Source organism: Pholcus phalangioides, unplaced genomic scaffold (genome assembly GCF_987345545.1).
Source record: "Pholcus phalangioides strain wild (caught in Gottingen) unplaced genomic scaffold, Ppha-v1.0 ptg000015l_1, whole genome shotgun sequence".
Classification (NCBI taxonomy): domain Eukaryota; kingdom Metazoa; phylum Arthropoda; class Arachnida; order Araneae; family Pholcidae; genus Pholcus; species Pholcus phalangioides.
The window spans coordinates 32,018,563-32,032,924 of NW_028301608.1; the positions used below are offsets into that span (position 1 = coordinate 32,018,563).

Genomic DNA, 14,362 nt, shown 5'->3' on the forward strand with positions numbered 1-14,362 from the left:
CTTCAGGCTTAGGAAACCCTGTATATAAATTCTCTGGAGAAGGAAAGGAAACAATTCTCTGGTATTTGGTCAGAACGTAACTCAAAGATTATTCCATATCACCCATTTTTGAGAGCATTGTCATTTAAGAATCAAAAATAAAGTGTACTCTTATAAATACAAATGAGACAATATGCATGAGCATGTATAGCTGTAAGCAGGTATTTGTGCTTTTCTCATTTCTAATTAGTTATAATTAGCAAGATTTATCACTAGATAAAAAACCTATTTTTTGGAGATATCGTTCAGAGACCAAACACTACCGAATTATTGCTGCTAAAGTCATCCTTTATCTTATCAATTGGTCATCCTAGATGTATGGTTCCAATTTAAAAAATGTTCAATATGTATTTAAAAATCACCTTGTCTTAAGAAGCCCAATTAGAAAGTTGTTGCCCTGCCTCTTCTGAGACAAAAATATTTCTGATATATACTTTTTTGAATTCAAAAGTTGGGAAAGAACAGCATAATGAAGTTCATTTCTGCAAGTTCATTTTCTCATTTGCAGAGATTTTTGAATAAAAATATCTGAGTATTGCTTTTAAAAATGTGGAATTTCCTTTGGCTCTCCTCAGGAGAGACTGGGCAACAACTTAAGCTCGGCGCATACAGGTTTGGACACGACAAAACTGTTTTGGAAAAGATTGGTCATTGTTTACAATACACCGGTTAGTCAGACAAATTGCAACGTTGCGTTGTGGCACGCAAATCAATATGAACAAACATGACAAGTTTGTACAAAGTTGTGTGCCCTTAGGGGTATGCACAGGTGCGGTTGCAAGTTCCCCCGTTTATGGTGTGAATAACTTCTTTAATAAATTCTGAATTTCCATCAATTCTGTATGCTGAAATTTTTCTTGTATGCTGGAATTATTTCATTTATTCTGAATTTTCATTAGTTCTATTTCTTGTATAAGGTATCAATTTTAGTTTTTGGAATTTTTCATCCATTTAAAATTTTCTTCAGTTCAAAAAATTTTCCTTATTTTTTGTTAATTCAATTATGTCTAGGTTTTTTTTCATTGATATGTTTTGGTTTTCTTGTGTAATTTTGTAATGTATGATTTTTTGGATAACGATTGCTCCCCCCCCCCCCAGAGTATATGAAATCGGAGCCAAAAACCCAGAAATTATATATGAAGATACCTCTGGCCCAGCCATTATTTTTGCACCAGGTCCTGTGTCTGGTAAAGGTGGAGCCAAGGAAGATGTCTGGTCACTCAGCTTGAACTTTGCATAGGGTATTTCTGATTTGATTTTGAGGATGCTTGGCCCCATCTATGTAATTCGTTCCTTTTCTATAAAATATCCATTACCCTCGTCATTGGTTGGATGTATTTTTTAGCTCATAAACTACAATTTTGATAGCTCATTAAAGGAAAACTTTCAAATAAATTACTCGCGCAAAATGATTGAATAATAAAAGCATCAGTAACTCAAACATAATACACATTGAAAAAAGTTTCGATTCATTCATGACTAAAATATTTTATTCTATCATGAACATTTTCATATATGTGTGTATGTATGAACGAAAGATGAACAAAATTTCACAGCCAGTAAATGATAAAACATGTTAACTTACAAAGTGATGTGCCCTTTTAAATTTTACACGTAAAAATAACATAAAAACTAATCCTTAAAAAAAAAAAAATGGTTCATCGCGCATTATTTTCCCCCTTACAGATCTCAATTATGACAGAAAAAAAACAAAAAAAATGAAATGTATACAACAAAAGTTTGTCTACCCACACTGAGTGAAATTACTTCTAGGTGACAATGATCTTCACTCAAATGTCAACTTTTCCCCTCGAGTTATTAATTTATAACTGTTATACCCCCTCTCAATGAAAAAAAATTCCAACTTCACTTTTATCAAATACATAACATGTTTATTTTCTCACCGGTTTAATTTCTTTTTAAAATATTCAACTAGTATATATGTGTGTGTGTGTGCTGGAATTTTGGCAGAATGCCAAGGGTAAAATCATCTTCAACATATACTTTTTCTAAATGCAAAGTAAATGTGAATAAGATTCATTGTAGTGTTTGTAAAACTTTGAACGTAAGAGCAATTACACTACTGATTGTTCGATTTTGGCACTCTGGTTGTTACTGGATGTGAGTGGTTGCCTCAAGTGCTCGTCTCGCAGATCGTTTACAGTATGACGCTGGACTGGAATGGGCAGACACGGTGTCGTCAGAACTTTCCAGCGCTGCAAAATAGTAGAAAAATGATTTTAAAATACGTGAAAGTTTTTCAAATACACAGACATGATAATTATGACTGGTCCAATTAATTGATTGATCACTGTTAAAAATTTCAGTTGAGTTAATCAACTTGTTGAATCTGGTTAAAATTTTTCATTAAAGTTTGTAAATTACCTTAATATTTATTTGACGTATTTAAATTATGTTCTGTATACATAACATTTTTGACCACATAAGTTACCATATTTATAAAGAATAAGCCTTTTGTCAATACACGTATGTCCTATCAGGAGCATCAAAAATTTTTCTGACCAGTGGGTGCTTGACTTGAGTTTATAATACAAAACGATTTCTGAATTAATTTTGGAGGGTGCTCCAACGCGTGAACAGAATACAGTGGGTGCTTGAGCGCACCCTCCTGCTCCAATACCAATGCATACCATAGAACGCACAATATTGTATGTTCCATCTACATGTAACTCTACTGGTGTACACATAGCAAGCATAACATAAATAATGATACGGCCGCAAGTAGGGTCAGTAAGTGATTTATTCAGAAATTGAACATCTATAAAAAGATGCATGCGTCCAATTTCTGTACCTTTTAATTTAACTTGTCAGCTAGTTAGTTTGTTAGTTCAAAATCAATGACCAATCTGAAATAATTTCTAAAAAAGATTTGAGTGAATGAATTTTGGAAGTGCACAAATATATTTGGCACATTAAACTGCTTCGAAAAAATGGGCCACATGCATTTCTTAATCTACTCCTGTGTTAGTTTACATGAAATGAATAAAATATACAGTGTCCCACAATCGACTGACAGATATTAGTCATTCTTGCAGAATATAAATACATTAAGTCAAGAATTTCAGCTACGTCATTCATGTTGAAGGGGGTTATATAGTTATTAAAATAAAAAAAATTAACTTTTTATACGGACAACCTGTACCCAAAAACCCAATTAGAAAGTTGTTGCCTTGTGTTCTACAAAAGAAAATTCACGTTACTAAGTGCAATATTCGCTGAGATATTTGAATTAAAAAATCGGAGGAAAGTTGGGAAAGAACATTGCAGAAACTAACGCGGACAATGTTTCTTTCCCAATTTTCCTGCAATTTCTGAATTTTAACATCTCTGCAAATGTTGCTCTAATTTGCTAACAAAATTTTTTTTGTTGGCACCAGAAGAAACAGGGCAACAACTCCCTACTTGGGTTTTTGGGCACAAGGTGTCCATATAAAAAGTTAATTTTTATATTTTAATAACTATAAACTTCTTGCAACATGAATGACGTTGCTGAAATTCCTGACTTTCACTTTTTTTACCATTTTTCCATGTTTTCAATCAGATGCAACAATTTTTTCTACATAAAAAATTCACATTTTAATGGGTTTTCCATTACAATTAGAATTTTAAAAATCGGTTAATAAATAATGGAGTCAAATAGGTTTTTGTTCTACACCAAATCTGAATTTGTGAGTACAAATGTTGCTTTGATCAATGTATTTTTTTTGAGTGTGTGTGTACAAGTAATGCTGCAATCAGTGTATTTTTAAAAAATGTGATGCATTGATTATGCTGTGTTATGAGCAACAATCAAATACGTGAATGATACTTTAGTGAGTATTTGAGTATAATCTTAGGATAAAATATAGGATTTTTAAAATAATTACAGGAAAATTTGGCTTTAATTTCCTGATTGGTAACACATTTTATCATTGACAGACACACAACACAAAGTTAGGCTTCTTTAAAATTGTGATTTTTTTGTATTTAATACACTTTTTTTATGAACTCTTTGGATATTATGGGTTTGCCACCACACAACTTTGCAATTACATCATTGAAGCAACAATTCTAATTGGATGTGCCAAAGGAGAAGACGTCTTCATTCCACGAATCCCAATTATCATTAGAGAAATGCCATTCTTTTTCTCTTTCAAGCAATTACAGTTCCTGATTCGTTTCGCTTTTGCCATGACAATCAATAAAGCGCAAGGCCAGTCGTTAGCAGTGGCAGGTATCAACCTACTTGAGTCCTGTTCTTCACACAGACAGCTTCATGTCTCCTGTTCGTGTGTTGGTAATCCCAAACATTTGTACATCTACACCACAAAGATGAAAAAACAAAAAATATTGTGTATCCACAAGCGATCGCCTGAAATTTTTAATTTAAATTATTATTTTTTCTTGATGCAGAAATTTTTTTTGCTTACAAAATCTATATACATATAAAATTGATTTTCCGTGTGTGTGTCTGTCTGTGTGTGTTCTATATACAAATCTACAATTTCAGATTGATCATTGCCAAATTTTGCATATATACCAATGGGACCAGACTTGAACGATAGGCTACTTTGAAAGTTTGCCAGAGATGGGCAAATGCCCAGAATGGGCGAAAAACTCTCATGCAACAATGGTTTTTGGGCCTCAACAATCACTTTTGGAACATTTACTTCAGTACCATGGTTCCTTAGCATTACGTTTCAGACATGCATATGCCTTTACAATGGTTTGTCACTTCTTTAATCCTGTCAGTATATGTATAATAGTTTATGACGTTATAATGGTTTGTCACTTTTTCAATCGTCTCAGTAATTGGAGAAAACCAGGGCAGCACCGGGTAGTATAGCTAGTAATAAATAAAAACATCAATTTTTTTTAACTTTCAAATTATTAAATCTTATTGTCTCTTTTAACCTTATTGAACCACTTTCTTTCAGATGAGCTTGGAAAACACCAGCTAATTGAGCTATATACATGTAAATTTTTTATGGGGCAAGCAATGTCACCAGGTATCAGCTAGTAAACTAATATACAGCTACCAATACTATATTTCTTATAAATGATAAGCATTCAAAAATGTTTGATAAAAAAGTTTTGATTAACCAGTTCAATTTCCAGTCCTAATAACAACACCAATCAGATATAGTTTGTTGTTGAACGAGCATCAGTCTGTTCTAATAGTTTACCTGTCTCAAGGTGCCCGGTGTTGTCAGCAGTCTGTAAAAGAAGTACCCTGGTACGCAGAGCATGGAAGCCAGGGCCATGCACCAGCCTATGAAGATGGCCCAACCTGGGTATTCATAATCCTTGTTGTACTTCAACGGTTTATAGGTGATCAAGCTGAATATGAAAATACCCTGGAATAGAAGTAAGCAAAATAAGAACCATAAATAACTTCAATATGTCTGGGAGAAAAAATTTAAGAGAATTCGCATCTATAGTTATTCAGGACTGTTAATTTTGAGGAAAAGTTTTTCACTGATGGTGATAAATTTAAAAGCAATAACATGAAGTACATTTGCACTGGGGTTTCCTTCAAAATTTAGAGTTTAGTGCTATAGCAAATACACAAGTTGCTCAGGTCTAACTATGATTTTTAAATTTATAAATAAGAATATCCAAGGAGCAGAAATCATATTTATTTCTGGAGATACTCCCTTGCTGCATTTATACATTTATCCTTAAAAGCTTAATTGATGACCAAAAGCTTCAGTACAGAAAGATGTGTCAGTATGCCAGAACCACATTCTAAGATAACTTTACTTCATCCTAAGTACTAGAAACATCTTCCAAGGAACTCCTCTCAGGACCTGAAGAATTGCAAATCACCAGTATTGTCATAACAAGTTGAAGGGTTTAGACCTAAGGCCTTGGTTCAAAGAGGGATATCAAATTATTGAAAGTTACTAAACAAAAATACAGAATTACAAGATTTTTAACAAAATTGCTTTGCTCAAGTAAACCTCAAACCGTTAATAAAATCGCAATGAATGAGGTACTGTAAACAGTACCTCTCAGCCAAGTTGCTGAAATGTTGCTAGTATCATGCAATCAGCATTTCCCATTTCTATACACAGCCTCATGGAAACAGGTTGCCTGTAGCAACCAAACCAGCACCTCCCCCTTTTCCCAAAGAAGTTCATTGTTCTAACTCATGAAAGTTAATGATAAAAATTATCAAAGAAGAAAGATAAAAACTTAATTCATGAGAAATTACCAAAGTATTTGTAAAATATAACGAGTTTAAAGAAATATCATTACAGCAAATGACTTTAGATACTGTACCCTCAACCTACACAGGTTTTTAAAAGAAAATAAAACTTCATAAAAAGATTACTTCGCACTAGTCTTGTACAAAAGAGGTGGATGTACAAATGCTCGACATTATTCAAACTTATAATAATAGAAAATTAATATCTGTTATGCTCATTGGGGGAAAAAAGGAAAAGAAATCTCATGTACTTTTATAGAAACATGTTTGTGGGGTTGTTTACAGTGCTGTCTTAAGGCATGGGCCCACCCGGGCCTCAAGAGAAAAGCGCCTCACAAAAATGAGATCTGGTTGAAATTTTCAAAAATCTGCCTGGTAGGGCCTCAGAAAAATCACTTGGCCTGGGGGTCTTATGCTCTTAAGATGGCCCCGGTTGTTTATAGTGCATAAGTGTTTCACAGCAGTTGTAAAAAGACATGTTAGGAGAAAGTGGAACAGCTGTGAAATAACCCAGAGATTAAAAACATTGTGTTGGTTTATTGTGTTCTAAAATTGTGATTCTCTTTATTTGTTCACGAGAAATATGAGAGAATGTTTTTAACTGACAAGGTGTCATCCTCAAAAAATTAATACATTCAAAAAATTGAGTACATTCATTTCACCCAGAAACATATAAGAACAAAAAATTAGCGGTGAAGTGAAATTATTAGAGCTGCGAGAAATTATAAAAAATTACAACAGTTGGCTAATCATCACCTCTCGCGCTGCTATATCTATAAAAAACTTTTTTTTTCACCCTTATCTTCAACACAACATCAGCTCTCATTTCCCCCCCCCCCCCTCTATTGAACACTAAGCAAGGTGAAAAAACCTCACGCTTTCTTTCTACTGAAGAATGAACCCTCTTTCCATGATGGAAGTCATAAAAGGTCAAAGGCAAAGGCCTTTGACCTTGGTTAGTGTGACCATGGTCAGGCAATACCTGATCATGTGTTGTTTGTGTGAGGCCACTGTAGGGTGTTGCAAGTTTTTTTAAATTCATTCTTGGCTTTTATTAGCATTCAAAATATTAATATGTGAATTTTTTTGTGACCTATAGTAATCCTGCCAGATTTTTCAATATTTTTGTGAAAATTTAAATGAGTAGGATCAGTGGTAATTTTTTTTAAATCTTTTTTGAAGACATCAACCTTGGAACCCTTTCTTTGCTAGTAATTCTATGGGAGAAAATAATTTTCCTAAAGTTTTCAGACAACCATATTTTCTGTCACAGATGAAGTTGTATCGAAGCATTTTGTATTTCTTAAAACTACATCTGATTGGATCTAACACTAACTTCCCATCTCCAAAATTGAATCTTCTTGTACAAGATCTATGATTAGGCTTGAAAAATCCTATGGCAACTAAAATATTAAAATGGTACTGAAGTTTTCTATCACTACATTGCAAAACCAAAGATAATACAAAATTTTCAGAATTTACGTTAGTGTGCCTATTAACAGAAAAAAGGGCCAAGTCCCAGAAAAATTGAAAAAAGTTGTGTACCTTTTTTTTTTTTTTCAGGGAGAAAACATTTTGGCTGGTGCCTAAATTGTTTTTGATTAGTCAAGCCATCTTCATGACAATATTTAGAAACAATACACTAATTTCCAATGTTAAGGAATACGGTGTGCATTAGATTCGAGTAAACTTGGATTAGATGTTTAAAACTTTTTGCATCTTATATTCCAGCAAAACTTCAAATACAGTGAAAACCTCATTACCACGATACACAATACAACAATAAATCCCTCTGTAATGATATTTTTCCAAATCTTGTTTTCAATCACCTATAGTCTAATGTTAAACTTCACTACAATAAACTCCTCATTAACGATTTATTTTTAGGATATTTTGAAACTGCTACAACAATATTTTTTTATATTTTGCTCAAAATAGCTTTCATTACATTTTTAAACTGGTCACATATTTTAGTTTATATTTGAGGCGTCAAATAATATCGGTATTTGGCACCATCCAATCACTGAAGGTTTTGACTGTTTTCAATATCGCTACTTATTATGTTTTACACCAAAGCGTATTGTGATAAACCTCTTTCAGAGGTAATATATGTAAGTGAATTTTGTTTCCTAATTAATAAATTTTTTTGTGGTGAATAAATACTTAAAAGCAAATTTTTTGGTGGTACTAACAATGCCAAATTAGAAAAGATGTTAACAGCAGCTTAAATTTGGAGGCATGTGATCATGTTTACTCTCGGTATAACAATAATCCCTCTGCAACAATATTTTTCCTTGGTCCACAGAATATTGTTATATCAAGGTTTCACTGTATTTTTTAAATGTTTTATTTGCAGTCGAACTTTGATATCTTTCCTCAAAGTGCTTCTAGAAATCTATACTACTTTAGATATCAAACTTTGATTTATAGAAAATATATTATGCAGGACATTGAAATTAATTTGAGGTTTTAACAATTCGAGTAATAGAATTTCTACTGTATTTTTAAATTTCAATCAGTTTTCCTGGTTGATCCACCAATAAAAAATAAAATTTATTAATTTAGTTTATTTTTAACTTTCAATCATATAATGGAAATGCCATACATGAAATAGAATGAAGCCAAATAGCTGAAAATAATGATAGCATAATCAGCCTTATTTGTCATTTACTGATAACTGTGCATAATTTTCAGCCCATAAAATAATGCATCAGCACAAAATAACAAATGAAAAGCCATATTTTTCAGCTTTGGAGATTAAAAGCACATCATGAGTTACTTCGTAAACTAGAAAATGCATAACTCCATGTGAAAGCTCAAATATCAGTATGTTTTAATGCAAAAAAATGTAGTTCAAAAAAAGGCAATAACCATCTGACTGCTTTGAGCATATTTCTTAACGTTTTACATTCATCACACCTTGGATTCGAACCCAAAACATTTGGTACCATCTGATATCAAGACTCATAAACTGCATCTGAAAGTGATGTTATAAACAATCTCACAGCACTCTACAGTGCCACTGCATAGCATTTAGGAATTAGCTAGCTCAGAAGCCAATCAAACAATGTATAATCAAAATGATTTATATTATACTGTAGTTTATTTGTAAAGAAGCAGTGGTGATTCACTTAAAATTGTGCATCCACAGAATAAGCAAACTGTAAATGTATGAACATGATCACCAACATTCCTGGCTGAAAATATTTTAAGCATATACTGTATACATATAGTAACTTTATAGAAGTCCAGATGCAGAAAACAACAATGAAGCACAATTAAAGAACTGAAAAAAATACTTTTTTTTTTTAAAGTTTAGTTTGTTTTAAATTAAAAAACCAAGCAGTATGCGTAAAACTGCAAAATATGTGAATAGACACAAGAATATATACTGAATGAAAAAAAAGTAAAGAGATTGAGAAATGGAATATATATCTATATATTTTGCTTGAAGTTAGCCATGCAGACAGTGCAAATTACTTTAAAGAGTACGCCTTACCTTTTGCTTCCACACACAATATTCTGCGTCCAAATTGAAGAGACGTGAATGACTCATATTCATGGTTAAAAACTCAAGTTATCACATCAATTTTTCAAAAATATGAAACAGGCTTTTCCAGCCAAAGTTTTAAAGTGCATTGAGAACACAATTTTATTTACTGGAAGGAAAACAAAAACACTTCAGAATTGATTAGACTCCCAATGCTTTCTTCCTTCAACTGCAGATAACGTGAATTATTGTCTTTTTTTAAGTATGAATGTCAATGAAGTATTGCAGAAACATATTCCAACCAAGTTTGTAATTTTTCTGATTCAAGATTTGGATCTTACAAGTTTTGTGCTTTGCATTAGCGATGACCTGTGCCAGTCTTAGGGGCTTGTGAAGTCAATTGATCACATCCATATGGTTTTATATGTAATGTGCAGTTATAGACACACATAATCAAATTATATTGTTTCTGTCATTATTTTATTTTCTTCCCTGTGCCAGATTTATTGCTTATTTGTTAAAACCGCTTACATAGTTTTGCAGAAATATAACATGAGAATAGATCGTACCATGAAAAGGATTAAATAGATCAAGTGTGGTAAGAAGTCTGGCTGTTACTGTTTCACAGATTCTGAGTGTGGCTTTTTTCCCCTCAACTCAATATTTACATTTTACACTTGCTGAGTGCTTTTGTGTTCCTGAACATTAACATTTTATACACATAGTGTTTTTCAATAACATTTTTTATTTCAAGTTTCTTTCCAAGATGGTTGATAAAAGATTCTGATTGAACATATTTGATTAGTTTCAAATTGTTTTAGAACATCAATAATGGACATTTTAAACAATTTGTGGATAAAAATTTAAATCTAATTTATGTGAGCTAACTTCTTTAAACAAAATAAATCATAATATCTATATTTATAGAGTTGGAATATGTTTTGAATAACCCAAAATTTTATGGATCAATGGAAGCTGCAAAAATAACAACAGGGCACATTGCACAGTATGCAAACACAATAAACAAAATACCTGGTACACTCAGCAGGTGCCATTATCCAAAATTAAGTTGATTGATTTCAGCTTCTTTTTTTTCAAATCAAGTTTTAATTCATTGATTTTTACCAAAATTTAGCTCTGAAACAAGCATGCTTAATCAATCATTATAATTTTGAAAATGGCATATACTGAATGTTTAATTGCCTCTGGATCATTTAATAATTGTAGGCTATAGTCACTCCTGGAAATGGGGGAAAAAACAAAGAACTAATTCGTTTTCACCACTGAAAACAAAAAACCAATGAGAAATCCTGGACTATGTTTCAACTTTGAAGGAGCCATTCATCCAAATAAATTTTAAATTTTCTGTGAAATAATGAAATAAACATAAAGCATTCTGTTAGCTGTCAATGGTTTGAAATACCTTTTATATAAGCTAATTGTTTAGCAGAATATATTCCCAGACTAAAAAAATAAAATAAAATAGGAAGTATGAAAAAGAAATATACTGGAAGCAGTTTTATGAAGCAATAATAAAACTATCTTGAGGATAATTAAAAATTCACTGGCTTTCTTCTGACGATTTTAATAGTTTTTTCCTCTTTTCTGGGTCATTTATAATGAAATTTGGCAATTCTGCTGAAGAAAATTTGTTCAATCCTCTCACCGGCGAGATATCTCATCTTGTTAAAGCTGTAGAATTTAGAAAAGACAAGCCCAGATATTTTGTAAAGTTGAGAGATAATAAGAACATGAAGCCTGTGACAAAACACCTGGTAGAAATCGAAAATAAAAAGGCAATCAATCAATCTCAATAAATTTTTTTAACGAAAGGTTTTTACTATGAAAAAAAAAGAAGAATAGATCATTGTACTGATCAAGGATGATCAGTTCATCACGGATTTCACCATGACCTTAGAATCAGGGGTGTATAAATGAGCATCGTACAGTATTGGTCTTTATACTAGCAAGATATCTTCACTGGTTTTTCCTTGGTATTAGTCTTTTGAAAAATCACTTTATGTGATGAACCAGTGTTGAGAATTATTTTGTGAATTTATTTAACCCCTGTATGAAAGGAAAATGAGATAAAGAAGTTTTCAATACTATGAATTCACTCATCTCCATATCATACCATATATAGTATGCAATGACAGTAGGAAATGAAAAACCAGGTGTATGAAAACTCTCTGCTAACAAGCATATCATTTATTGGAAAATAATTCATACCTAAGCAAATATAAATTAAAATGTACAGCTGAGTATATCACACACCATGCATTTCACCAACATTTAATGGAAATAAAACAAACCTATCTGAAGAAAACTTAGAAATCTTTTCAATCAATAAGAAAGTAAATGAATAAACACCATTTCAGCAAAAAAACAAATATGATCAATTTGGTTTTTTATTCAAGGTTATACAGCCGGCCAAGTATTTGAGTGCATCACTATACTACTACAGCTTAACTATACATGGATTTCATACACATTCCTCTGCAGAATTTCTAACGAATCTGTACATGCCAGAATGTGTGTTCTGAGGTGCTATGTGTGTGTGTTTGGCCCCTAATGTATAAATGTTGTTGAAGTTGTGATTGTTTGGTGCTCTTGCTGGTGCTGCCATTTCATGTTTTGAAGTGAACACCGTAAGTGCTTGAATTTTAATTTTATGTAAGTATCAATGTTGAAGGTCTGCCTGCTCTCTGTGTGCATCACTATAATTTAAAATTATTATAATGCTAGAATCTACTTACCCCAGTCACCAAAGGGGTCAGGAAACTCCAACAGACCATCAACCAGTTATTTATCCGGAATCCCAACATTTCTTCAATGTTATCATAAAATCGTTTTACACCTAAAAATTGGGGATAAATAAAAAAAAGAAAAAAAGACAAAGATGAATAGGACTAATATAAACTGATGCATCCGTCTGATCAGTAAATAGCTAGGATTTTAGTAGCATGAAGCTACTCACATGTACTCTTTCATGCCAAAATAACTATATGCAAACATGTTTACAAACAATCAAAGTAGCGGCCAAATGAACAATAAAATAAAAATGTTAGATCATGACTACAAAAAAATTGGTGTTAGCACAATACCAAGGAGGAATGGGGTTTTTCAGCAAACAACAAAAAAACTGAATCTTGAAGCAGCATTTAAAAAACAAGCAGTTACAAAACATGACACAAATTTTATGTTTGTACAATTAATGTGAAAAAATACAAAAACAAAAATACAGTAATTGTCGGTATAAGTTAATATGGTAATCTAGCGGGTACTTTTAATTTATAACTATTTGAATTTTGTCATTAATAAGGTACTTTTGAATCTGAGTTTTAGCTCAAAATTCCTGTGATTGTGTTCTTCCCTCTTTGACAAATGAACTTTTTTGTATTATAATTATTACAGTTACAAAACAAAAATTTTCAAAATGATGTCTGCAAAAAAACTTAATGTGAATGCTGGATATAGATATTTTCAGAGTGAGAGAATGCGTTTATGGCATAGCAACACAATAAAGTTTTAGTGAAATTTCTAACAATCTGCACAGAAGTTTTATTGCTGAAGCGAGACACCCATCTTATTCCAGCAAGCGTACAAATACTGCATGGGTGTCTCTTAAGCTAGTAAGAAATGCTTTGAGATATCAATCGAAAACTCATCGGCAAGAATCAAAAATGAACTGGCGCTAAGCAATGCAGACCATAGTGATAGATAACATAAATGAATATTGGTAAAGTATAAATCATAAAAATATGAACTGCATAGTTCATACCTACTGGCAGCATTCCAAATGAAAAAATGCGTAATGAAGCAGTCATATCCAAAAGCTGCATTGGTCGTGGTGAGCTTAACTTCATACACACTCTGCCTTCAATAGCACAGTTTTAAATTATCTATGAATCTTCTTTATGAGCATTTAACCTTTAGGGGTGTGCATGGTTTTTGTCAAGTCATATCCAAGTAAGGTTCTCTTTACAGTTGCCAATCTAACTGGTACAAGGTTTTCATCATTAATTTGACTGGAACTTAATTGTTTGTTCTGTTTTCTAGATCATCACTATGCCTTTCACAGATAATTTGCATGATGAAGCATATATGATAACTGAATCTTCAGGATATTTCAAATGGCATTAAGAGGTTTTTTTTTGTGATAACAAAAGGTCTATTGTCTGATTAATGCTATTTTTCCCGCATTCAAAAAAACCATCCAGTGTTTAATTTGTAAAATTTAGATCTATCTCTCAAATTTCTTTTGACAAAAAAAATTTTCAAAAAATTTATATTTATGATATATGTGAATTTTGTGAAGATTATTTGTCCAGATAATATAAATGAATCCTCATTTGTAAGTTTCTTTCATCTTTTTGGCTGCAATGTAATACAAATCAAAAGCTGAAAAAGCATGGCTGCTTTACACAAAGGAAAAAAAAAGCAGAATGTTACACAAAACTTGCAATAACTTGGTTGCATATTCTCCAAAATTGAAGATTATGCACCATTTTTTTTCTTTCTTTTTTTTTGTCAAAAATGAAGCCATTTTATTTCAGCATGTTGATACACAGCGCAGATGATAATACTTCATATAGTTTTGTTTGAAATACAACAGCAAAGCA

At 32.0% G+C, this 14,362-nt stretch overlaps 1 protein-coding gene across 2 annotated transcripts in view; it reads right to left on the minus strand.

Annotated features, from left to right (window-relative positions):
• Positions 1-1,507: 1,507 nt before the first annotated feature.
• LOC149075823 (sodium- and chloride-dependent GABA transporter 2-like) overlaps positions 1,508-14,362 on the minus strand; it is a 93,098-nt gene continuing 80,243 nt past the window's right edge. For both annotated transcript variants that reach the window (XM_089243337.1, XM_089243336.1), the window contains exons 11-13: positions 12,497-12,597; positions 5,226-5,396; positions 1,508-2,255 (exon numbers count right to left, since the gene is read on the minus strand). In XM_089243337.1, coding sequence (XP_089099463.1) covers positions 2,115-2,255; positions 5,226-5,396; positions 12,497-12,597 — 413 coding nt within the window. In that variant the 3' untranslated portion in view covers positions 1,508-2,114. The remainder of the gene's footprint in view (positions 2,256-5,225; positions 5,397-12,496; positions 12,598-14,362) is intronic.